At 39.4% G+C, this 24,671-nt stretch overlaps 1 protein-coding gene across 12 annotated transcripts in view; it reads left to right on the top strand.

The window, feature by feature from the left end:
* The window catches only part of BAZ2B (bromodomain adjacent to zinc finger domain 2B), a 353,162-nt gene that overhangs the window by 267,799 nt on the left and 60,692 nt on the right, over positions 1-24,671 (top strand). For 4 of the 12 annotated variants that reach the window (XM_073305577.2, XM_078847939.1, XM_073305571.2 and 1 more), the window contains 7 exons: positions 3,665-3,757; positions 3,878-3,939; positions 10,216-10,281; positions 11,445-11,510; positions 12,206-12,250; positions 12,500-12,532; positions 13,849-13,914. In XM_073305577.2, the coding sequence (XP_073161678.2) occupies positions 3,665-3,757; positions 3,878-3,939; positions 10,216-10,281; positions 11,445-11,510; positions 12,206-12,250; positions 12,500-12,532; positions 13,849-13,914 (431 nt within the window). The remainder of the gene's footprint in view (positions 1-3,664; positions 3,758-3,877; positions 3,940-10,215; positions 10,282-11,444; positions 11,511-12,205; positions 12,251-12,499; positions 12,533-13,848; positions 13,915-24,671) is intronic. The other 8 variants (XM_073305585.2, XM_078847944.1, XM_078847941.1 and 5 more) reach the window with 2 other exon arrangements.

The following is a 24,671-nucleotide window of genomic DNA, read 5'->3' as shown; positions in this document are numbered from 1 at the left end:
GGTTTCATGATTGATCTGGCTTATATGGTGAATGTGAACATACGCTGTCTGTTGCTGTGCTGCACAGGATTCATACATAAAATATCTAAGCCTTGACTACCTCTTTGTGAGATTCATTGTGTCTTTTCCCCCTGTGCCTGCAAAAGAGCATTACACAACAAAGAGCCAGTCATTGGAGATGATTGAAATGTTCTACCTGAACAAACAGGGTGCATTTTTAAAGATACCTTTTGTAGGTAGTATTTTTTGCTTGGGGCTGGATATCAGGTAAGGTAGCTAGATCGTTTTCTGTCTCATTAGAGTCCACTCAGCACGATAGTACTTGTTGCTTGTATATTGCTTTCAATCTGATAATCTCAAAGCAATTTACAAATATTAACAGCGTAAGTCTCATGACACCCCTGTGAAGTGCAAAAACAAATGCAAAAACAGATGCTAGAGAGGTATCTTGCCCATTCAGAGCCAGAATTAATCCAGATCTCCTGATTTGCACTCCGACCACTAGACCACAATGCCTCCTTTTTCAGCCCTCTACCTACAATAGCAACGTGAGAGCAAATTAGGGTGTATTTCCTCAGCAGTGACTATTTCCTCTCTAGTGACTTTATTGTATTAGTAAAAGATATCCCTCCCTGTGCCCTGTTTGCAAATTTTCCTGTTGTTTGAGATTTCATAGAGGTGTCCAGATACTACACTGAAAGAGGCCATGCAAGCAGATAGTATTTGGAGGCACTCTCTTGTCTGCTTTTCTCCATTCTTCAAGGACAGATGATTCTCATAGCCCTGTCATGGCTACAGGAGGTTCTTTATATTTAGTATTGGACCTATTATGCCTGTTAATGTCCACCTTGGCTTCCTTTTCCCCACTCAGGTTCTCAAGCATCGAGAGTAATATCGATTTCAACCTGATGTCTTGTGATCTCAATCTTTCAGAATCTTTACTAATTAATAATGGTATAGACTAGGAACTGCTAGTCCAATCAGATGCATTTTGGCACTCTCCCTATCAACTGTTCTGTGTCTCCATGTATTTGGATATGTCAGGCTATCTAAAAGAAAAAAGTGTTTTTAATAGGGGGGTTCCAGGCTCATTTCATGGGTGGCATCCAGAGTTTTTCTTAAGCATATACCAATTCTGGCCATACATTTACTTACTCGAAGAATTTGTCGGACATTCATATTCTGCAGCGAGATACCTATACAGTGTGTGTTATAAATACCTGCATGGGTAGATGATAACTTTTTATACTTTGTGTAAATATTCCTTAGAAAATCATCATGAAAATTTACTAGTCCTGGTATAAAATCTCCTCACACTCGGTTACTGGTGTGGTAATAAAAAATATTTTATTCACCTATTTAAAAAAATAGTTTTCCCAAAGGAAGGACAAGTAAAACATTGCAAAACTGATATAAAGGACTATTTTCCTTTTGGCATGGTAGTACTGCAAAAATATTTTCTTAAGACTAGCTTCTTAGATGCACATTTCCTTGTCTAGTTACTCCTGCCCTTCAATATCCAAAGAATGCAGTTTCTGTGTATGGGATCCCAAGAATGAGAAACATTTCCTACCAATCTTGTAACTTCTGTTCTTTGATAGTAAACTCCTCTAAAGAGCGAGGCTCTTCAGGGCTTTTCGCTTCTTCTACTGTTAAATACGTGTCTCAACTGTGTGGTCAACATTATGGAGCTAGGCAATCTCCTGGAGCTTATGTGGGTAGAAAAGTATACTAATAAGTATTTGGCGTGTGATTCAGGGCACACGTCATCCTTTCTAGAAATTCTCATTTCAATAGTTCAATTTCACAAGTTGACACATGTGCATACTTCTAAAGAGTGTGCATTTCTGGAGTAAATTTTCTGTGAGTAGCTTAATCTCTGTCAATAAGTTAATTTGTCTTTTACTGTGGATTCTTGTGTGGTGTAGTCAAATAGTATAAAAAGCTATTGTAGTTGTTGCTGTTCCATAGAATCATAGAATATCAGGGTTGGGAGGGACCTCAGGAGGTCATCTAGTCCAACCCCCTGCTCAAAGCAGGACCAATCCCCAACTAAAACTAAATTGCACATTGTTGGTGGTGGGTTGTTGTTTTTTTTTGTTTTTTGTTTTTTTTAAATCAAGCCCAAATGTCTCAGTTGAATATTCCTACTGCACCAAAAAGATAGTCCTCTATGACTGGTTCCTTTACCAGTCTTTCAAGAGATTAAAAGAGCTCCAGGTTCATTTCTGATTCAAATTATGCAAAATAGAGTTCTTGTGGTGAAGAAGTAGAGGGGTCTGTTCTTTCAGATCATCCTTTGGCACTGAGAGCTGACTGCATAAAAACTCCTATCCTTAAATTCCAGAGCTTGAACGAACAGTCTCCAGAAGTCCAAGACCTTCAATACTCTTAGTTTCATAAATACCCAGTGTAAGGCCAGGTTTTTCTTACAAAAGATTTGAGAAGTTATAAGTAAGTTAGTTTGTTTTTTGTTTTGTTTTGTCCCTCACCCCCATGATTCTATGATGGCTACACGAAAATGCACTTAGTGTTGGCCTAACTCTGTTCCCACTGAAGTCAAATGGAGTTTAAGCAATGAGTTCAGTGGAAGCAGAGTTACACCAGTCCTGAATGTGTTTGAAAATCCCACCCTATGTATAGAGTAACTGCTAAAAAATTATTTTTGTCTGTACTGCATCTTTAACTCCTTATACTCCATCTCTTATTTTTGTTGGAAAACGTAAGTTTTTCAGGCATTTCAAATAGCACCCTTCTGTAATTCAGTGTTAGAAAAAGGATCTGATTTTTTTTCAGTTTTCATTAGCATTTACATGAAATACTGATGTATTCTCTTAAAATACACTTACATTTTTTCCTCTTTTTGGTTACACGATAAACCGTCCATAAACTGTCATTTTAACTTTTTCTGCTTTTTTTCTTTTTTAACCAGTAGACCTCTTCACTATTATGTCACTCATTGTGAGCTCTGCTGTTTTACATCCTCGTCTTGTACCCTGAAATTTTATTACATTTTGTCATACACAGAGAGCAGCCATATACTTCTAGTCTAAATTACTTATCTTTTAGATTAAGGGAAAATAACAAGAATGAACAAATGTAATGTGTCTGTGACTCAGGTTGAAAATTTAACTCACTTCAGTACCACCTTACTTCACAAATAGTCTCACTAAAATCAATGGAAGTATTGAAAGAGTAATCAACGTGAGAAAGAGTGGCAAAATCTAACCTTATGAGAGTGTACTGTGTAGTACATGCTATCTGAACCCCCTCTCCTGGGATTGTTCGAAAAGGATTAGACGTTTATATGGAATAGTTTAGTTTATAAAGAGACAAAGAGGTGGGTCAGAATTTTTTATCCTGATGTTATCACTTGATTGAAAGTGAATTATTTTCATTTTTCAGAATTATACATAATTTTTGTGTAGATAACAGAAAGCATCCATGTTCATTTGAGAAGCTGTTCGAGGTATTTGTTTATAAAAGATATCCTGGTATAAGAATTCTATATTTAAACATTTTCAGGATAAATATGTGCAAGATAAACTCACTATTTTCTTTGTCTCCTCATTCTTTATGTGAAAAAGCCTGAACACATAAGTTAGATCTTTTATGTGAGACAGTGCTGTGACTATGTGCTTAATATTTCCTCTTTGTGTTACAGAAATAGCGAGGCAAGCGGCACAAATAAAGCTTTTGAGAAAACTTCAGAAGCAGGAACAGGCTCGAGCTGCCAAAGAAGCAAAAAAACAGCAAGGTAAGTAGTAAACCTCTAAGAGATTGTGCATAGTTGCAGATGAGCTTTAGAATTGTCGAGATTAGGTTACTGTTCTTCAGTCATTTTCTGCTGATGTTACATTTTTTGTTTTACTTGTAGCTATTATGGCTGCTGAAGAAAAGCGGAAGCAAAAAGAACAGATAAAGATAATGAAACAGCAGGTAAATTTTGTGTATTCATTAAATAAGCTCTGTATTTTATTTATTTATTTAAACTCATACTTTCAATATATTTGATAGGTTATAGAGTGTACTTGTTAAAATTTGAAGTTGTTAGTTATCTAATTATAAAGAACATATGTTGTATTTTATTTTGAAAGACTAGATTGTGCAGCCCTTACTCATGTTGGTGAATATGTCCCTTGCGTGATCATGTTTACTTCAGTGGTACTACATATGTGAATAAGGGTTGCACAGCTGGCTCTCCAGTTAGTTATATGCTCAACTACTCTATGGCTCTATAAAAAGAAATAGTGATATAGCTGCTTATGTAAACATCAAAATAGCTCAGCCAAAACTGCTAGAGAGGAAACTGCCAGTGATTTTGGATTGCTTAAGAACAATTATATCTAAGCATAGTGATGAATTAAAGTACAAATTGCTTGCTTTTTAAATAAAAAATTACTGTTAAATATTGTTATAGCAAATGCTCTTAACCATATGTAATACTTTCAACAGCAAGAAGATTTTTCATATTTTAGCCATTAATAAATTAAGCTACTTGTGGAAGCAGGTTTTTCATCATTTGAACAAATATCCCAATAAATGAAGTATTAAATGAATGCTTTTGAAGCCTGAAATTCTAAAAACAATTGTTTTACTGGGTTTCTTTGCATTCATTCTTTTCCCTGCAGTCAACTGGACACGTTAATTTCTGAAATAGTGTGTGGTGTGCATTGTGTTTTTGAAGAAAGTATTTAAATTATTGCTGTTTGCGCTATTTTAAGTTCTGTATTCATATTGATATAGAAACTTTGCTGCTTGTGTAGAAGCTTAAATTGTGTGTGTTTATAGTTAAAACCTAGGCATTCTGATTTTTTGATAGAGAACTTTATTAAGATTGTCAGGATATCCTGATCAGCATTTCTTTGACTGTCCTTGTATTGTGCAGTACAGTTACAATATTTCTTTGATTTATAAAGAAAATGAAACACAAAAGTACCTTAATTAATTTGTGCGTGGAAAGAAGAGTCAGCGTTTACTTGAGATTTCCATTTCAATCCAATAATAAAACCCAACCATGGAGCCAGTGGAACGTATTCCAGATGAAATACCTTGCACTTTTTAAACAGGCTTCACCAGATATCTGTGCAAGGCGGGATTTGTTATCACATTCTTGATACCATATCTTGATTGTAACCTGTGAGAGTGAACATTGGTATAAATTTCTGCCTTTCTGGTCAATTTCTGCTATAGATTTTATTATTATTTAAATTACAGTGGTGCCTTGAAGCCCCAGTCATGGACCAGGACACAACTGTGCTATGTGCTGTAGAAACAGAACAAAATGATTGTCCCTGCCCCAGGGAGCTTACTTATAACGGTGTATTGCTGATCAGTTGCGTTTGTAGCTCAGTTGTTTTTTTAAAAAAAGGCGCTTGTGTTAGAGTGTTGCTCAGCATACTGAAAAAGTGCCTGCCGCTCAACCCGAATTTAAGTGAGGTCAGCCTATATTATTTATAGAATCTTCTCACATAATAGGACTGTGCATTCAAGTGCTACAGGAAACAAGTAAACCCAGATCTCTCTGTATTTGTTTTTGGCTTTGGGGAGTCATTAATGGGGATGAAAAAATGTATGCTCTGATCGTCTCACCATCTAGAAATGATTACAAGTCAGTCTTGACTAGAGCTGGCTGAATAACATATTTTTCAATTTGTTGGCAATTTCAAAAAGTAGTTAAAAAAAACCTGGGTTTGACCGAAAACCAACATTTCTCAAATTTTCAGGGAATCAAAAAGTCAAATAAAAAAAAAAATAATTTGAGTTAAATAAAATTTTTGACCATTTTTTAAATGTCCTTGACATTTTAAAAATCAATTCTAAGGCAATTTTAAAACAAATATCATTAAAACGAAACAATCAAAAGGTTTCATTTTGAAAATGTTGAAATATCTTGATATGTTTTCTATTTTTCTTTCCTAAATGAACATTTCAGCAAAATTAACACAAATTAAAAAAACATTTTGTTGTCACTGAATCTGTATTTTTTGCCCCCAACCCCATTTTGTCTGAAAAATGTTGCCCAGCTCTAGTTCTTGCATAGCACGATCTGGGTCCTGTGTAGTAACAACACAATCCTTCTGTTGTTGAAGCACACTTCAACTTCAAAACTTTGAGAATTCTAATATTTATTTCTCTATGAGCAGCATTAACTCTGACCTCAGTAACAAATACATGCCACCAAGTTGTGATGAAGACCTGTGTGCTGTTTTGTTTCTACCTAAAAAAAAAGAAAAATTAAAAAAAGAGGTCAGAGTTAAGGTTATGCAGTTGAATGGGATTTCAGAGAACCTTGATAGTGTACATTGTCAGTGTGTGAATGCTGGAAGTGAAAATTAGATTTATGTAGACACGAAAAATCCGAATTAATTTTTGTGGGCAATGTGATTTTTGGGTGGTAAGCTGTGGTGTGAATGTTAATATTGCCTTAAGTGGTGATTTCCTTGTAGTGATTTCGTTAGATAGAAAATGTACTCTTGAACATCCTTAACTATAACTTAACACAGCTTTGGATAGGGATTTCCATGTGTTTTTTTTTAAATGCACCTGATGTGTAAAGACTGTGGGAGAGCAGCTCTATTGTGACAGACAGAACAAAGCACAAACTTGCATAGCAAAGTTGCTCACTGCAGGGGGACTCCCCTTATTCACTTTGTATGTCTCTGTGTGGTGTCTGTACATTAGGGAGGCTGGGAATGAGAGTTTAGTGGGATATTGTTATGGGGTTGTGGGGATGTAATATAAGGGAAACCTTTTATCCATGTTGAAACTTTTTACTAACTAAAGTTTAGTGTAAAGAAGACACTTTCCCTGTGCACCTGTTCCCCTCCACATGCCCTGCCTCCTTTTCCTCAACACCCCAATCTGCCTTTTACTGCAAATCTGCCCTAGATTCTCCAGCAAGTCATGATCCTAATAATGTTCACAGGGAGGCACAGTCTGGCATACCTAATGCGGTCCAGTGGAATAGACGCTCCACTTTTCAGATAACTATGTACATATCTTTCTTTCTACGTGTCCCCTGTGATTGCCCTGTTGCTGCCAAGTGAATGGGAAACTGGGCAAGGGGTCAAGGAGAACGAAAGATTTACAGGTGATAGCTAACTGAGAAACAGAACTGCTCACTGTTAAGGAGACACTGTCCCTGTCTAACAGACTTCCTAAAGTTTGCCACAGTGCAGCCCTGTTTGGACTGGGACTTCCCCAGTTTAAACAGAGACTGGCAAGAGACTGTAGTTGGGGACCTGGGGAGGCAGACAGGATAGTTTGAGGACCCAGCAAGGGTCATGGTAACAGAGGAAAAAGGACGTAAGTCTCTTGTTCCAAAAACGTAAGACTCTACCGCTTCACCTAGAGTCTCCTCTGACTTAGCAGTATATGCAGTTGAGCAGTTCTGATTAGGGCAGTAGTGTTTAGTGAACCATGGAACAGATTGTAACATCTCTGCCAATGATGAATGGTACTTTATTCTTTGTGTTGTCCATGGAATCAGTTGGGACCACTCACAGAGTAAGGTGCTACTCAATCACTATGAGTAGTAGTATCAGAATCTTGGCCTCAATGTCTTAGTAAACATGAATACAAAAAAACCCAAACATGTTAATAGAAAGAGATTACCTATTAAAGTAATATTTGAAGATACTGGCAATTGTGTGCATGAGAGTAAACCTCTTCAGTCTGAGTTAACTTAATCAGTTTATTCAGATAATGGCATTTAGAAACTTTTACATGGTAAAGGACTGTTCCATCTAACACATACAACATAGTGTCCTCCTTTTTGTGTGGCTAAGTATAGTCAAAATAGAATTGAATGAGTAAAGAAAGGAGAGGGAAAGGATTTGAAATGAGAAACTCAACATATAAAATTTTAGTCCACTCTGTAGTACAGTAAAGGCTAAGAGTATGTTGGCTTGTGTCAAGAGGATATTATGCTAGCTAACTTATACAAAAAACACTGAGTATATTGGTACCACATTTGTGAAATATGCAGTGTAGGTCACATTAGTTGAAGAAAAAGTTTGTTAAAATGGAGAGAATAAGGGTAGGATACCAAGATAATAAATGGAATGGAGAGGGTTTGCGTATGAGGAGAGCAACAAAATGGTAATTTTTAAGATTTGAAGTGCTATTGTCCCTAAACTAAGTGTATTTCATTCAACTTGATCTACTTGAAGTTGTTAGATTAAAATGAGGGGACAAAAGTGTGGTTTAAATATGACTATGGCATACAGCAGGTAAGAGGCTTTTTTTTTTTTTAAGAGAGATTAGTGAATTGGTGGAATGATTTTCCAGTTGAGATAGTGCAGTCAGTAGTGTATTAAGAGAGAGGTTGGATTGCCATTTTGCACTCTACATTGGGGCTACACCTTTAATATTATTTGGAAACTGCAGCTAGGGCAGAGTGCAACTACCTGCCTGCTCATAGAACAGAATTTCATCCACAGGGCACTCTGCAACTAAGCTCTTTGATCTGTGCTCACTGCCTCTGTCCCTGGGCGGTATGGTGACATTTGAGGGTAGCTGAGATGTTTGAGCTTTGGATAGACACATTTTAAAGAAATCTAATTAAATATACTTATGGTGGTAAAACTGTGGGTGACTCTAGAGGATTAATTTTGTGCTTTTCACACTTCTCTTTCCTGGGAGGTCAAGGTATGGTTAAGAGGGGATTCCCCCCCGCCCCCATTAGTCTTTTTTGGCATGTGTTTAGCCTCCAGCACAGAAAATGGAGTGGCTTTTAACATATTTAAAATTTAGAAAGTTTTAGTAGAGAACATAGAGGTGGCATAATATTGTTTTTAGTAAACTGTTCCAACCATAGTGAGCCCACTTCTGGTACTGTGCAGGAACTCTCACCATGCCCCTGAGAGGAGATGAAGTTGACTCCTCTTCATGACATATTTATTCTCTGGAGACTCCAAAAAAATACAGTGGTGACATAATTTCCAACACACAGAATAGAGAATTGATGGCTCATATCATACTCAGACTTTTCTCTTACAGGTGCCTTGATACTATGTCCATTTGAACGCTTGTCTGTATGACACAGCCTGATGAAAGCTGCTTTGACATCCCTTGGAATAAGTTAAGGGCTTTGCTATGCCCTGAGTTCTGTGGTTCATATTTTCTCCTGTTTGTCCAGATAACAGAATATCCATCCATAGACATGCTCTGCTCTTTTAATTGATGTTCCTCAAGCAGCTGTTCTGAGACAATAAACCCTTAAATAGGATGCCGTAACATTTTCAATTGCAGCACATACTATCTCTTTTTACAAGGCACAAAGTATACAACACAGGACATGTAAAATAAAACTGTACAGTGACTGCATTAGGCTCCTCCCATGCTTCAGGAGCTCACAGGCATGCTGAAGTCTCTGGGAATGACCATGACTGAAAGTGCTGTGGCGACTGTTTTCCAGTTTTACTTATTTATTTACTTTTACTCTGTAGTGCATAACGTCACACACCCTTCTGAGAAATACAAGTAAGGTTGTCCAAACTCAGACTATCCATCTTGATAGGCTAGTTTTCAGTGGAAATAAAAGTATACAGCACTTAATTGTGCATACTTCATCCAGATCAGATATGGCTAGGCTAAATATTGGCTGCTACTGGGTAGGTACTTTGGGCCATGCAATATGCCAGGTAGCCTGATCAGTGAAGGTTCAAGAATGGCTATGCTCCCAGCCCCCGATGTCTGCAAGAGTTAAGCAACAGATAGCAGGGAGCAATGAAGATTTCACAGCCCCCAGCATTCCCTGCATAAGCAGACTGTGTCCGAGCACCACAGCCCCTATTTCTACCCATCCCTACACATCTCCACCATTGCAAGCCAGGATTTGGCCTACACTGTATATTTTGTGCGGTCATCAGGGTGCTTCCTTTTCTCTAAGTTAGTATAATAGAAAAACTGTTGTGACTGCCTAAACATAAACCCACAGTCATAGATTCCATTTTCAGTGCTTTCAGAGATGTATCAAATATTTGCTAATGTTAATGTAGAATACCAAACACAGACAATTGTAGTTCAAAATAATCAACTGGAATGTGTGTAAGATTCAGAAAAAGTGTACTTATGTACACGTGCTCATTCCTTTAAAAATAATTATGGCTCTTTTCTCACTTTTTTTTTCATTCATGTAAAAAAAAAATCTTTTATATACTTTTTGTTGTTGTTTAAAAGGGTTAAAAGATGTTTTTCCCCCCCTTGCAGGAAAAAATTAAGAGAATTCAACAAATCAGAATGGAAAAAGAACTTCGGGCTCAGCAAATTTTAGAGGTAGAAACAATAAACTAAGTATAATTTTTTTTAAATGTGTTCATACGTTTCAAGAACATTATAATTAAGAAAAAAGTCTTAACTGCATGTTTGTTGCCACTGGATTAAAGTAAGGTCTACTTCAGGAATTCCACAGTCTTGATTCAAATTAACTGTCTCACTATTTCAGAAATTCTAAGAATATTGATCCATAATTTAAACTATGGTCTCATTCGTGCAGTTGCTCTCCGTATGCTTAACTTTAAACACGACAGTTTTATCGATAACAAAAGGAATACTCATGCTTATAGTTAAGAAAATATGTATTTGCAGAATCAGGGAGTAAAATAGTATTGCAGTCTGCCTTATATGGAATTTAGTTTCTGACTGTGGAATGGATTTAAAACTTTGTTTTTAAAAGTTAGATTACAGTAACAAAGAAGGAAAATATTTAACATTTGGCTGTGAAGTTGATATTTGAACAGCATGATTCTGATCTTCAAAAATGTGCATGATCTATTTTTAAAAGACATAAGCTTCCATATTGCAGATGGTTGCTTCATATAATGTAGCCATGTCACATACAACTAAATTAAAGGAATTTAAATTTAAGATTTCTGTTTCAGATCATCATTTCTGACCTGTCTGACAACAGATTTCTTTTTGGTTTCAGTTGTCTTATACTAAAACTGATATTGATATAAATTAAATGGATGGGAATATTATTCCGAAAATGTGTTGATGAGCAGTCCTTACATTGGCTTCAACTGAACATTTTCAGTTACATCAAATATGTATTTTAAAATGGAAAAAACTGGTAAACCATTGATTGCTAAAGTTTTTTATATAGCGTTTTATATAATGATTAGAATTTTAATCTCTTTCCAACAATATTTAAAAAATAACTATTTTCCTATATGCTGTGTATCTTGGTTACAAATATCCAAGTAAAATAAATCTTGAATGTGACTTCATAATTCTGGCTTGCCTTAAAAAGAAAACAAAGTTAATTGTGAACTTACTGATAATGCAAAGTGTACTAGGGAAGAAATCTGTTATAATGTACACATAATATGTGGTATTGTTTTGCACCTTGTGAGGCATGTAGTTTTATTTAGTCTGAGATTATTTTCAAGTTTTAGTGGTGTTGTTGCATGACCTTGAGACCTGTTTTGCATGCACAGGCTAAAAAGAAAAAGAAGGAAGAAGCGGCAAATGCCAAATTATTGGAGGCTGAGAAACGAATAAAGGTTAGTTTAGATGAGCATCAGAGTTTTTATTTTCCAAAAATAAAAACTGTGTGATTGTGCATAATAATTGTGAACTAATATGAGAACTGTAGGTTTGGCAGAATGTTTTTTCATAAGGTATTACATTTGTAATAGAAATGTAGAGTAAGTACTGTGCATATGTGTGCGTGTGTGCACGCGTCTGTGTGCATATACATATATACGTGCATGTGCGTGTGTGTGTGTGTGTATATATAATATAAAATAAATAAATAGAGGTGTCAATACTAGAGTTATCCGTACCTTATGCTTGGCTTGAGCAGTTCTAGACGTGCTCACCAAACCCTTATGTAATAGCACTGCGTACAGTGTCGCTTCTGTTTTATGTTGAGTATAATGGAAAACTCTGCTGCTACTTGTGTAACGTTGTAGTCAAATATCCCACTTATCCCTATCAGTGCCGAAAAACTTACTTGCTGTATTTGGAAATCATGCACTCTCAGTGTAGCCAAATGTTATTGGCATCTCCTGATGCTCAGTTCAGTAGATTTGGTAGCATAAACTGTTCCTATATTATGTGAAGTGTTTGAAAATAAAGGAGTAAAGAGACAGAGAATGCAGATTCTTCCTATTTTAGCATGGCTCAAAAAATTGCATCTTACTGCTAAATAATATTTGTCAGGTATTTGAAGCACCTTTTTGTTCTTATGTTTAAGGAAAAAGAGATGCGAAGGCAGCAGGCTGTTCTTCTGAAACATCAGGTTGGTATGCATACAGTTATCAGAACAGTAACAAATGCTAATTTTTAACTTCTGCTTAAGCTATTTGGGGGAAAAGTCTTCAAAATAATTTTGGTATAAATTTCTGATTTTGATTCCTGCATAAATTTTTCTTTCATCTTATGGTTTATTGACTTTCTTTGGTATTGGGGTCTCTTTGTGGGGGTTATAAAGTGGTTTTACGACTTTGTGATTTCTGTTTCATAATGTTGTGCCAACTCTTTCTCCCAGGAGTTGGAGAGGCATAGACTAGATATGGTATGGGTATGTTTATTTTTGTACATCTAACACCGCATTGTGATTTGGTTGTGATATGGTTGTCATAGCAATGCATAAAATGTAGCACTGGCTGCTGTCATATTACATACTGCTGCATGGCTTTACAGCACAGTGCATTGCATACATCTGCTTGTCTTGTCTATTAAAGAAAAAAGTATGACTTGTCTCAGACGTGTTATAAATTGAATTCTGTGATCCATATATGAGGCTGTTGACTGGAAATCTACATTACTGATGTCACAACATGAGTTGGACCATTATGTAAAATCAGTGATGAATTTATGCAAAATTAGCATTTTACCTTTAATAGGAAATCACTGTACAAATTTTGCAAGTCTTATCCCATTTGTTGGGTTTCAGTATAAAGCTTTTAATATAATTTTGGATTAGAACACTACAAATTGGGTTAGAATTACTGTACAAATTGGGACCATGTCTTTCCCCAGATTTGTCCAGTGCTGAGCACACTAGCTTTCAATAAATGGTAAATGCATAATATTTTAATCTAAAAATGAAATTAGGGATGAAATCCTGGCTTCATAGAAGTAAATGACAAACTCCTATTAACTTCGGTGGGGCCAGGATTTTACCTTAGAACTTTAAAGTTGAAGGAACTTATCTAGTTTTTTCTGTAGTACAATAAGTCATGTTCCATTTAAATTTGTTAACATAATCTGTGGCGCAGCCTTTGTGGCTTTGCATTGAGGAACAGGCATCAGTAAATAGGAATATCCTATTTTATTCATGTTTGCGTATGAACCATGGCTAGTTTAAGTAAAACTGGTCTCAATACAGATAAATTCAGCATACTTATTTGTTGGTGGCATATTGGATTCCAGCAAGATTTTAATTAAACATGAAGTTAAAATGATTTTCAACTCAGCCTTTCACTATATTTTTAAATGATCAGAAATACAGCCTTCTGTTCAATTGGCTATTCATTTAGTAATTGCAAGCTTTCTAATAGCAGATGTAAGGTAACTGACCTGTTCCAGCCAACCATTATGCTTTTTGTTCTGCCAGCTTATGAAGGAGCATCACAACTGACCATAAGTAAAGCTGTATGCTTTCTGTTTTACACTGTCTCCATGTTCATTGCTTTACCTTTTTGCTTTTGATTGTTCTTGTATTTGCTTTCTAAACCTGAACTAAAACATGCACAGACTTGACCATTCTTGTCCTATATATAGTATTTATTGTGACTTGTCTATTAATGCTAAACTTGTACTGAGTTTTTAAAATAAAAAAGACACTTTTGTAACTGTGGTTGAGTCTTGTTCTAATTTTATCTGCTTTATTAGGAACGAGAGAGGAGAAGGCAACATATGATGCTTATGAAAGCCATGGAAGCACGTAAAAAAGCAGAAGTAAGTATCCATTCAGCTCTGAAAAGTGTGCAGTTTCTTTCTTAACATTTTGACTGCTATCTATCTGCATTCATAGAGCAGAACATTGACACAGAACTTCTATAAACAAATGATATGTTAAGCAAGCAGCTGACTTGAGAGTCAGAAAGTACTTTTGCATCACAGAATATTTCTGTGTAGGTCATTTCAGACTTCAGAGCCACCATAAGTATCTCCTTGCAAATGTGATTCTCCCCCCAACACACACACACGTTTTGTGTGTTTGTGTGAGAATTTAATGCTTTAAAAATAAGACAGTAATCGTACTGTCCAAAGCAAGGCATAAGGTTGGACATATGCCGCATAGATTTCCCCAGACAACTGTTCAAATACCCTTCTTGTTCCAGTCATGGGCTTCTCAGGCTTTTATCTGTACTTGGAAAATGAGTTGTATTAGAAAACACGTAAACTAACATGTTTTAAGTAACACACTGCTTGTCCTAGATGTTAACTGGTGTTTAACCGTGTGATAAGTAAAACATATTAGGTAACACAACTCTTCCTTCCAGTATAGATGAAACTTAGAAGATTGCTAATTATGCCAAATTATGTGGTGTTTTTGTGGAGTAGAGCTGAAAATTTTGTGAAAACAAAAATCACAAACGTTTCTGTTGAAAACTATGCTACACTCAACCTTTTTAACTCTCTGCAATGAGTAATAGTTTTTACAACACCCAACAAGTGTGTCCTTGACTATTCTCTAGGTCCTTGAATGTTGGGCTTTTAAAGGGGGAGGGGGGGGAGGTAGGTCTCACAGCATCAACCACTATATTCAGTCTGGTACACAATTGTGTGCTACAAAACACAGCAACTGCTAATGCTGCAGCCTCACCAAACTTTAGGTTTGCAACTTATTCAGCAAGTGGAAAGCATAATTAACTGGTAGAAAAGGCAGTTTTCATTCTCAAAAATTACTGAAAAAATGCAAAGATAAAGTACCAGAAATTCTGCACTGGCAATAGCCCCAAACAGGCACATAGTCCCAAATGTGTTGGCTTCATAGAATCATAGAAATATACGGCTGGAACAGAATTTGAGAGGTCATCCATTTCAATCCTCTGTGCTGAGCCAGGACCAAGTAAACCTAGACCATCCCTGTCATAAGTTTGTCCCACCTGTTCTTAAAAACCTCCAATATTGGGGATTCCACAATCTCGCTTAAAAGCCTATTCCAGAGCTTAACTACCTTTATAGTTAGAAAATTTTTCCTAATGTCTAACCTAAATCTTCCTTGCTGCAGATTAAGCCCATTACTACTTGTTCTACCTTAAGTGGACAAGAACAATTGATCACAGTTCTCTTTATAACAGCCCTTACCATATTTTGAAGACTGTTATCAGGTCCTCTGTCTTCTTTTCTCAAGACTAAACATGCAAAGTTTTTTTTTTTAATCTTGCTTCTTAGGTCAGGTTTCCTAAACTTTTTATCATTTTCGTTGCTCTCCTTTGGACATTCTCCAGTTTGTCCACATCTTCTCTAAAGTGTAGCATGCAGATTTTAGACACAGTATTCCAGCTGAGGCCTCATCAGAGCCGAATAGTGGAACATTTACTTCCTGTATCTTACATCTGACATTCCTAGTAATATACCCCAGAATATTAGCCTTTTTAGCAACTGCATCACTCATATCCAATTTGTGATTGACTATAACCCCCAGGTCCTTTTCAGCAGTACTACCACGTAGTCGATTATTCCTCATTTTGTAGTTGAGCATTTGATTTTTCTGAGTACTGCCTTGGACTTGTCTTAATTGAATTTCAACTTGTTGTTTTCAGACCAATTCTCTAATTTGTCAAGGTTGCTTAGAATTCTGATCCTAATTTCCTCCCAGTTCGGTGTGATCTTCAGATTTTATAAGCATACTCTCCACTCCATAATCCAAATCATTAATAGAAATATTGAATAGTACCAGACCCAGGACTGACCCCTTGGAGACTTCTCTAGGTACACCCTCCCACGAGGAACCACTGAATTCTGTCTTTCAACTATTTGTGCATTCACCTTACAGTAATTTACACTGTGTAAACATTTTAACACACTTTACCCTAGAACCAAATCACTAAATTTGTTTTCTCTTCTGACCTAATGAGGGTTTTTGATAAGGGAGACCAAAGTAAAACCAAACTGTTCTGTGAAAACTAGTAAATAAAGAAAAATAATGTGGAATTTTGTAGACTTGGTCTTTTAAATTTTTAGACTTTTTTTCTATTGAAAAAAATATTTTCAAAATGTCTGCAAATTTGATGTGAGGAAAGCTCCTCAATATGCATAATGATTACTCTCATTTGTATCAGCTTGTTTTTTCACAAAGTTTTCTAGTGGCCATTGCTTACTATGAAACACAGCCCTTACGTTTTATGGGATTTGTTAAATACATGCATAAGTCTTTGCAGAATCAGAGTCAAAATTATATGTAATTGTGACAGGGTGCGGGTCCCCAGCTAGTGTGAGGTGAGTACACCCCAACCCTTGAGCGCTCATTTCTTTGGGCTAGGATACCCGATGGACTTACACTGGCAAGATTGTCCTGCATCCCAGGGCAATAAAACCTAAGGTTCAGAGTCAGTGGTGAATCTCTGATTCGCGGGGTCAAGGCCTCGCTGCCTGAGTCTGTCGGGGGTCCCTGATTCGCAGGGTCTCGAGGTCTAGTGGCCGGAGTTACTAGTGGTTCCCTGGTTCGCAGGGTACCTGGGCATAGTGGCTGGAGTCTCTGAGGGAGACCCTGGTTCGCAGGGTAAGCAGACCTAGCAGCCAGAGTCCATGAGGAGTCCCTGGGCTGCAGGGTAGGCAGGCCTAGTGGCCAGAGGCAATGAGGCATCACTGATTCGTAGGGTAGTGGGCTGCCCCTTGGGGGAGGGTGGTGGCCTAGGGTAGGGGGACCCGGGTCCTCCCTACTCCACTGGGCCAAGGGTCTAGTAGTGGCTCTGCTAGGATCAGCGGGGATCCAACCACAACATGCTGCCTATGTCCGGGACGATGGCTAGTCCCCCCCAGGACTAAAATGAAGTAATGTCTACATATATTTAAAGCGTTTTTCACGTCACTATCCTTTACAAAATGCATTTTAAATTAATATTACTTTTTTTTATGAAGTATTTTATTCATCCATTTCAGCAAAATTCAAATCAGTTCAGTTTCTTATTGTGTAAGGTAAATAAAAAGCAAACACTAATAGTTAACTTTTGCTAAATATTAAAAGGACAAATTGTGTTCTCCGCAATTCCAATTTAAATCCAAAGCAACTCAGATTATTTGAATGAAAATACTCAATATTTATGCCACTGCTGTTGAAAGTAGAATTTGGCTGTGTGTGCATGTGTGTGTGTACACAACATCTTAGATTGTATTAACAACCCAAAACTGAAAGAATTATGCTTTTTTTTAATAGCACATCTATCTATCTAGACTAGGCAGAGTTCAATTTTATTTTTTTATAATTTTGATGGATAATATCAATGTTTATTTTGAAATTTTTATTAATTTTAAATTGTCATTGTTGGGTAAAATTATGGGGTTTAAGCATTTTTTTCTATTTTTATTTATTTTAAATTTTCACAGTTGTGAGAAGTTAAGGGGGGACAGAGAATAAATATTTAATGATAGTAGATGTTGAGATTCTAAAGTTAAAGCTTTACAATCATTAAAACACAATCTATCAACATCACATGTCAAAATGTACAAAGTAAATATCCTTAAATCACACTCTAAGTTCTCAAGCAGCATTTTTCTTTCTTTGCCTAATAGTAAATTTAGATGATCATGGATGGAAATGGCTTTTCATTGGTTTGTGTATGTTGGTGAAATCGACATTTTCCAACATTTACTGATAACAATCTAATCCCTCCAAGCCTATGTAAATCTATGGCCCCATCAGTAGCATCTGAGCACTGGTCATGAAGTACTATTTTCCTCGTTTTACAAATGGGGAAGAGGCACAGAGAGATTCAGGGCATGGCTATGCAATGGGGGCTACAGTGGCACAGCTGCACATAATGCCACTATAGTGTAGATGCTTCCTACATCAACAGGAAGGGGTTTTTCCACGGATGTAGGTAATCTGCCTCCGTGAGTGGTGGTAGCTAGTCCAACAGAAGAATTCTTTCATTGACCTAGCCACATCCACACTGGGGGATAGGTCAGCTTAACTACGTTGTTTTTCATACCCCTGAGCAGCATAGCTAGGTTGATCTAAATTTTAAGTGTACAGCAAGGCTAAGTGCCCATGGTGTCACAGAGAGTCTGTGAAGGAAGAGGTATTTGAGCCTGGGTCTCCTGAGTCCCCCTCTAGTGCCGATGCCACTTGAAAACTGTTCCGCTTTTATTGTTACAGAATAATTGTTTCTGTTTGTAAATTACTACTGCAATTTATATTGATGCTAGAATCTCTTTAATTCTCTAAACTCCAGCATACTCTATCTAAGCAACTGCAGAATCTATATTTTTCTATTACCCGTAACTCAAATGAAAATATTTTTTGTGATTGAAGGAACTCAAGATGGTTTTACTGGATAGACTAAAATAGATTCAGTGGATACTGGCAGTCACTACTTCTAGGTCCTGATGCAAAGTCCATGGACTTCAGTGGGCACTGATCAGGCCTTTAAATCATGGCCAATCAGCCTCCCTTGTGGCCATGATTTACCTCAATGTGGGAGAATCTTTAAAGAACATTGAGTGATCTCAGTGATCTTAAGCCACACTGCGTCTCAATGTATTTGTTTAAGAAGACATCATTTGGGTCATCAGCTTCATGGAAGTCTCAAGTCACTCTTTACTATTCTGACTAGAATTCCCAAATTTCTTAACGTCCAATCTGAACACCAGAAGCAGGTCAATCTTCTTTATAAAGCAGGTCACTTTTGTGAAGCACTTTGAGATCTGTGGATGAAAAACACTCTTAAGTCCAAAGTGCAGTTATTACTATTCGCCATGAATTCTTTCTCTCACTAGAAAGCTTATAACTTTAAGTGAAAAAGGTTTGCTGTCTGATATTAGGTCAAACAATTACAGCATATTTTTTACACAAGCAGTTTTTTGGGGGGATTTATGACCTATACTTCCTGTCTTTGTCTGAATCTGGACTTCACCTACCTTAGCTTCAATTACAACCTTTCATTACTCTGTGGAAGATAAACCAATTACAGACTGGCCTCTGGTATCTAGTAGTTGATATATCAAGATAACAATGGACTTAAAGCCGTCAGAACCCCATAGAGTTATAGGATATAAGTGAATGCTTCACAGATCCGTAAACCCTTTTGTGAGACTCTGAATTAGTGAGCTCAAGTATTTTGTATGGCAGATTGCATTTCAGGTGGCCAGTGACTTTTTGGAATCAACATACTTGAGACAAAGTATTTATTCATATTCTTTTGGGGTTTATTTTTAAGGAGATGTTTAGTTCTGTAATAACCTGGCCATTTTTCTGCCAACCTTTTTGTCTTCCTTCATACCAGTCCTGTTGAATTGTTTTACAAGCTGGCTGTTGAGCTGTTTTGCTTTCTGGTTTCAACAAATCCTTTAAGTCCATCCAGTTTTTTATGTCCTTCCTAAAATAAAAATTAACACATTAGTTTAGTGCATTGTGTACAAAGCATTTCTAGTGCTTCCTTGCTTGTATTTTTTTATTGCTATACTCTAGTGGAATTGAAATTTGAGGTATACATTAAAGTTGGCAACACTGTTAATGATCAACATAATTTTTACTAGGAAAAGTTTGAAAAGTTGCAACTGGGAAATCCTTGCCATATAGTTACAAAACAGTGTTGACATAATGCTGTGAAAGGAGTCAAGATTTGGGTTATCAGTGCAGCAAGGATAGAGTCCTGAGTGTTCAGTTTTCCTGAATGAGAACAAAAGCACAAAATTGGAGCATCTCTCACCTATCTGATTTTATAGTATGGTTACTGCTGAAAGCTGAAGAATAGGGAGCAAATTCAAGCCGTAAGCACTTTTAGTATGCTGTATCTCAGAAAGCATTTGAAATTTGTGGTATTATTAAGGAAGAACATCTATTCCCGCATCTCTTAATTAAAGGTTTTTATACCACTATGATAAATACTTCTGTTCTGAATAATTATTTGCATAGAGATTTTGAAGTGCATTTCCTATTCGGCTATAGGGAAAAGACTTACATTTTTTTCTGAGGTATGGTAGTTTTCTTCTTAGATCAGTGGGTAGCCACACTCCCTTCCTTGTATATTTTCACTCAAATGAACCATTAAATTAAGGTATATTGTACACACTGAACCCTCACAAATAAATCTGTTTGGCTTTTTGAGTCAGTAGCTGGCACTACTTGCTCTGAGATAGCACTGAACCAATGCCCCAGCATAGTGCTGGAAGTGTTATCTTTTGGATGAGATGTAAAAATGAAGTTCAATTTGTAATATTTCAAAAACAAAAATATTTAACTCTTGTGCCCTAGCCAAACTGAAGCTCACATAATAGCACTTTGTCTACCAAATTTTTCCCTTCAGTGCAGTTACAGAAGGTATTGCTTCCTCTGCAAAACATTTATATAGAGTTTGTATTGTCATATGTTTGCCAAGTTCCACCCTAGAGATGGCTGCACTTCAGTGTTTAGTGAAGTGATCCTTGTGTATAATTTGTATATTAATTAAGTTTGTCAAAGTGCTCTGAGATTTTTCAGAATAAAGGCTGTGTTATGTATATAAAAATATAATTTATAATATCTTTCAAAGTTAAGGAAATAACCCCACACTATGGATCTATGAAGACTTCCATCTTCAGATTGTTTACTTATTTCTCCTAAATGTGATGACAATTGAGCAGTTTCTACCTGCAATTTTACACTAAATCAGTACTGTGGTTTGGATCAGAGAAAGCTAATTTCTGATTAATGACCTAATCCAGGCCCGCAGTCCCACAAAAGTAATGGTTGTATAAAACACTAATTCTTCTTCGAGTGCTTGCTCATGTCCGTTCCACATTAGGTGTGTGTGCTTGGCACATGCACCGGTGCTGGAAGTTTTTCCCTCAGCAGTATCCATAGGGGAGTGGCTCTGGCGCCCTCTGGAGTGGAGTCTACATGGCACAGTATAAGGGATGCCGCTGGCTCCCCCCACCCTCAGTTCCTTCTTGCTGCCAGTGAGGGTGCATGGAACGTTCGCAGCTCTTACTTGCATTGCTTAGGCTTCGTTTGTACCAACCAGAGTTCTTGTAAAGTTAGTATACATAGTAATCGAGTTAGTTAGCCCTTAGCAGTAGTTAGAGTTTTGTTAGTCCTGTCAGGGACTTAGCCGGGGGACGGGGCATGCTCCAGTCCCCAGGCTTTAAGCCCTGCGGTCTCTGCAAATGGTCCATGCCCATGAGCGATCCACATCGTAGCTGTCTCAGATGCCTCGGTGAAGGGCACATAAGTGATAAGTGTCAAATCTGCAAGTCCTTTAAACCTAGGACCAAGAAAGAGCCTGAGATCAGACTCCAAGCACTCCTGATAGAGTCAGTGCTCACTCCAGCCCCGGAGCAAAGGTCCGACTCAGCACCCAGCATCGTTGCATCGGTGAGTAGTGCCCCGCTGTTGACGAGCCGGAACCAATCCCTGTCCACGGCCCCGTCCAAGAAGTCGAAGAAAGCCAATAGGGGATGGTCTCCTACTCCCCGCAAGGGGAAGTACAGGGCTGGGGGCAAGCTAAGACCTGCGCCAGGCGGCTCATCTCCCCTGTCGGGAAGTGGGACCTCAGCTAACATCAATGCATCCCTCCCCGTTCCTTGCCTGGAAGCCTGGACACAGAGGCGAGCCTTCGTCAGCTTCAGGTGCCATTGATACAGGAGATCCTGACTCTTCCGGTGCTGGCCCAAGCAGTGCCTAGATCTCAGGGTAAGCCCACCTTGGGACCTTTCCATCCACCCTCGCCTCAACGGTACCGCTTCCCATCGTGGGGGACATCTCATCCCCGTTCACCCGCTCGAAGCCGTCATGCCTCAGAGTTAAGGTGGCAGATGCACTGGAGCCCTCTGTGGTCACCGAACCTTGGGCACCAGCAGCGGGATTCGAGGAGCAATTTGCCGGTTACCTGGCACAGACCCACAGAGGCACGCGCTCCCCAGCAGGAACATTGGGACTGGCCTTTCACATCACTGGAATGCCACTACAGATCCCTGGAACGATCGGAGGACTAGCCACGGGCTCTGCCAATGATCCCCGAGACGGATCCTGCCCGGTCCACCATACCTCCAGGTCCTGCTCCTCCTCCCAGTATCAGTCTTGAAGCATGAGGTGTCAATTACCAGTCTCCCATTGTGGATCCACCGAGCACCGCTGGTCACTGAGGTCCCCACGGAGGCAAACGTCCCATTCGGACCGGTCCTCCTCTAGATGCGACCGTGATTATCGCCAGGCCCGGGGTTGCCGCTCCAGTGGATCCAGGTGACTGGGCAGCAATCACTCCAGATATGGCTCCATTTCGGAGCAAGGCTCCACATCGGCAGGGCAGCCTCCCAGACTCTTGGTGCCACCTGCATCATCAGAACTGAAACCTGCCCGATGGCCCCAGGCCCAGTGGTCAGGTCCCTGGTACCCCTGGAACTCGTGGGGGTTCACCCAGCCCTCCCAGCCTGCCAGCTCAGCATTAGGAGCCTCGGACAGGCCAGTGGCATCGACGACCCAACTCCCTCCGGTGCCTGAGGCAGGATAAGTCCATGTGGACCAAGGGGAACAGCCTGCTGGACCACCAGTGGGTGTCGTGGAACCCTGGATACTGGCCTCCTCCTCATAGTCGCCGGACGAGACCATCGCAGAGCCCCTCACCTGGTTCCTCTGGATGATGCTAAGGCACACCAGGAACTGTTGAAAAGGGTTGCGTCCAACCTTGGCCTGCAGGCAGAGGAGTTGGAGGAGCAAGTGAACTCCCTGTGTGATGTCCTCTTCTCCATAGCCCCTGCTAGAGTGGCTTTTCCCCTTCATGAAGGGGTATTGAAGATATCCAGCGCCTTTTGGCAAACCCCCTCCTCTTTGCCCCCATTTCCAAATGGCAGAGTGTAAGTACTTTGTCCCGACTATGGGGCACGAATACCTTTACTCCCATCCTGCCCCAAATTCCCTGATGGTCGAGGCAGCTAACCACAGAGAACACCAGGGGCAACCCGGAGCTACCCCAAAAAATAAAGACTCCATGAGACTAGACTTGTTCAGATGAAAAATTTATTCCTCGTCTAGCGTACAGTTGAGGGTGGCTGACCACCAGGCTCTCCTTGGCCATTACCACTTTAATATGTGGCAGACCACAGCCAAGTTTGAGAATGCCCTCCCGGAAGGTTCCTGTAAAGAATTCCAGACACTCCTTGAAGAGGGCACGGACGCTGCCAGAGTGGCCCTTCAAGCAGCATCTGATGCTGCAGACTCTGCCGCCCGCACCATGGTGTCCGCCATTTCCATGCGGCAAGTGTCCTGGCTGCTCCTCTCCGGGTTGTCCTCCAAGGCTCAGCAGTCGATTCAGGACCTCTGCTTTGATGGTCAGGCCCTGTTTGCGGACAACAAGATAAATGGGCTGAAGAACTCACGAACCACCCTAAAAACCCTTGAATGCTACGTTCTGGGCTCGGCCCATAAGCGGTTCAAACCACAACTTCCCCAGGGGCAAGGGAGTCAGCCCCGGCAGGACCAGCTGCACAAAAAGCCCAAGGGCTACAAATGGTGCATGAGCCACTTGCTCCCACCCTCTGCTCAGTTGGGCTCGACCCACTCCAAGCAAGGAGCTAAAAAGTCGTTTTTAGGGTTCACCCTGGGGTGACCTACCAGTCTGTTTCCTGGATCCTATTTTACCAGTTTTTTGCAGCCACCTTTCCTTTTTCCTCCCGGCGTGGTCAACGATAACTTTGGACAGCTGGGTCCTCAATACAGTCGTTTTCCTGGTGGTGGTGACATCAGCAAGATGAGTCTCAGAGATTAAGGCCTTGACCTCGGAACTGCCTTTCACAGTGTTTTATAAGGACAAGGTCCAGCTGCGGCCCCACCCAGCCTTCCTACCGAACATGGTATCTTCTTTCCACATGAGCCAGGACATATTCTTGTCTCTGTTCTGTCCTGAGCCACACAAGACTGCTGAGGAGAGACATCTGCACGAGCTGGACATCCAGAAGGTCTTGTCTTTTTACGTGGAACATACCAAGCCTTTCTGTAAATCGACCTAGCTCTTCATTGCTATGGTGAACAGGACGAAGGGCCTTCCGGTTTCTTTGCAGAGGATTTCCAACTGGATCATGTCTTGCATAAAGACCTGTTACGAGCTAGCAAAGGTCCCACGACCATTGATCGTCAGGACCCATTCGACTAGAACACAGGAGTCTTCGGTGGCCTTCCTGGCATACATCCTGATCCAGGACATCTGTAGAGCCATGACGTGCTCCTCAGTCCACACGTTCATCGCATTATGCCATCACTCAGCAGGTCAGAGACAATGCAGGATTTGGCAGAGCTGTATTATAATCTGCCCAGCCATGAACTCCTGTCTGCTTCCACAGGAACTGCTGGAAGTCACCTAATTTGCAGTGAACATGAGCAAGCACTCGAAGAAGAAAAAACAATTACCTTTCCGTAGCAGGTGTTGTTTGAGATGTGTTGCTCATGTCCATTCCACAATCTGCCCTCCTTCCCCACAGTCGGAGTTTCCAGCAAGAAGGAACTGAGGGTGGGGGGGCTGGCGGCACCCCTTATACCATGCCATGCGGGTGCCACTCCAGAGGGCACCAGAGAG

Source organism: Lepidochelys kempii, chromosome 11 (genome assembly GCF_965140285.1).
Source record: "Lepidochelys kempii isolate rLepKem1 chromosome 11, rLepKem1.hap1, whole genome shotgun sequence".
NCBI lineage: Eukaryota > Metazoa > Chordata > Testudines > Cheloniidae > Lepidochelys > Lepidochelys kempii.
The sequence above is the reverse complement of the archived record's forward strand: the minus strand, read 5'-3'. Positions and strand labels throughout refer to the sequence as shown.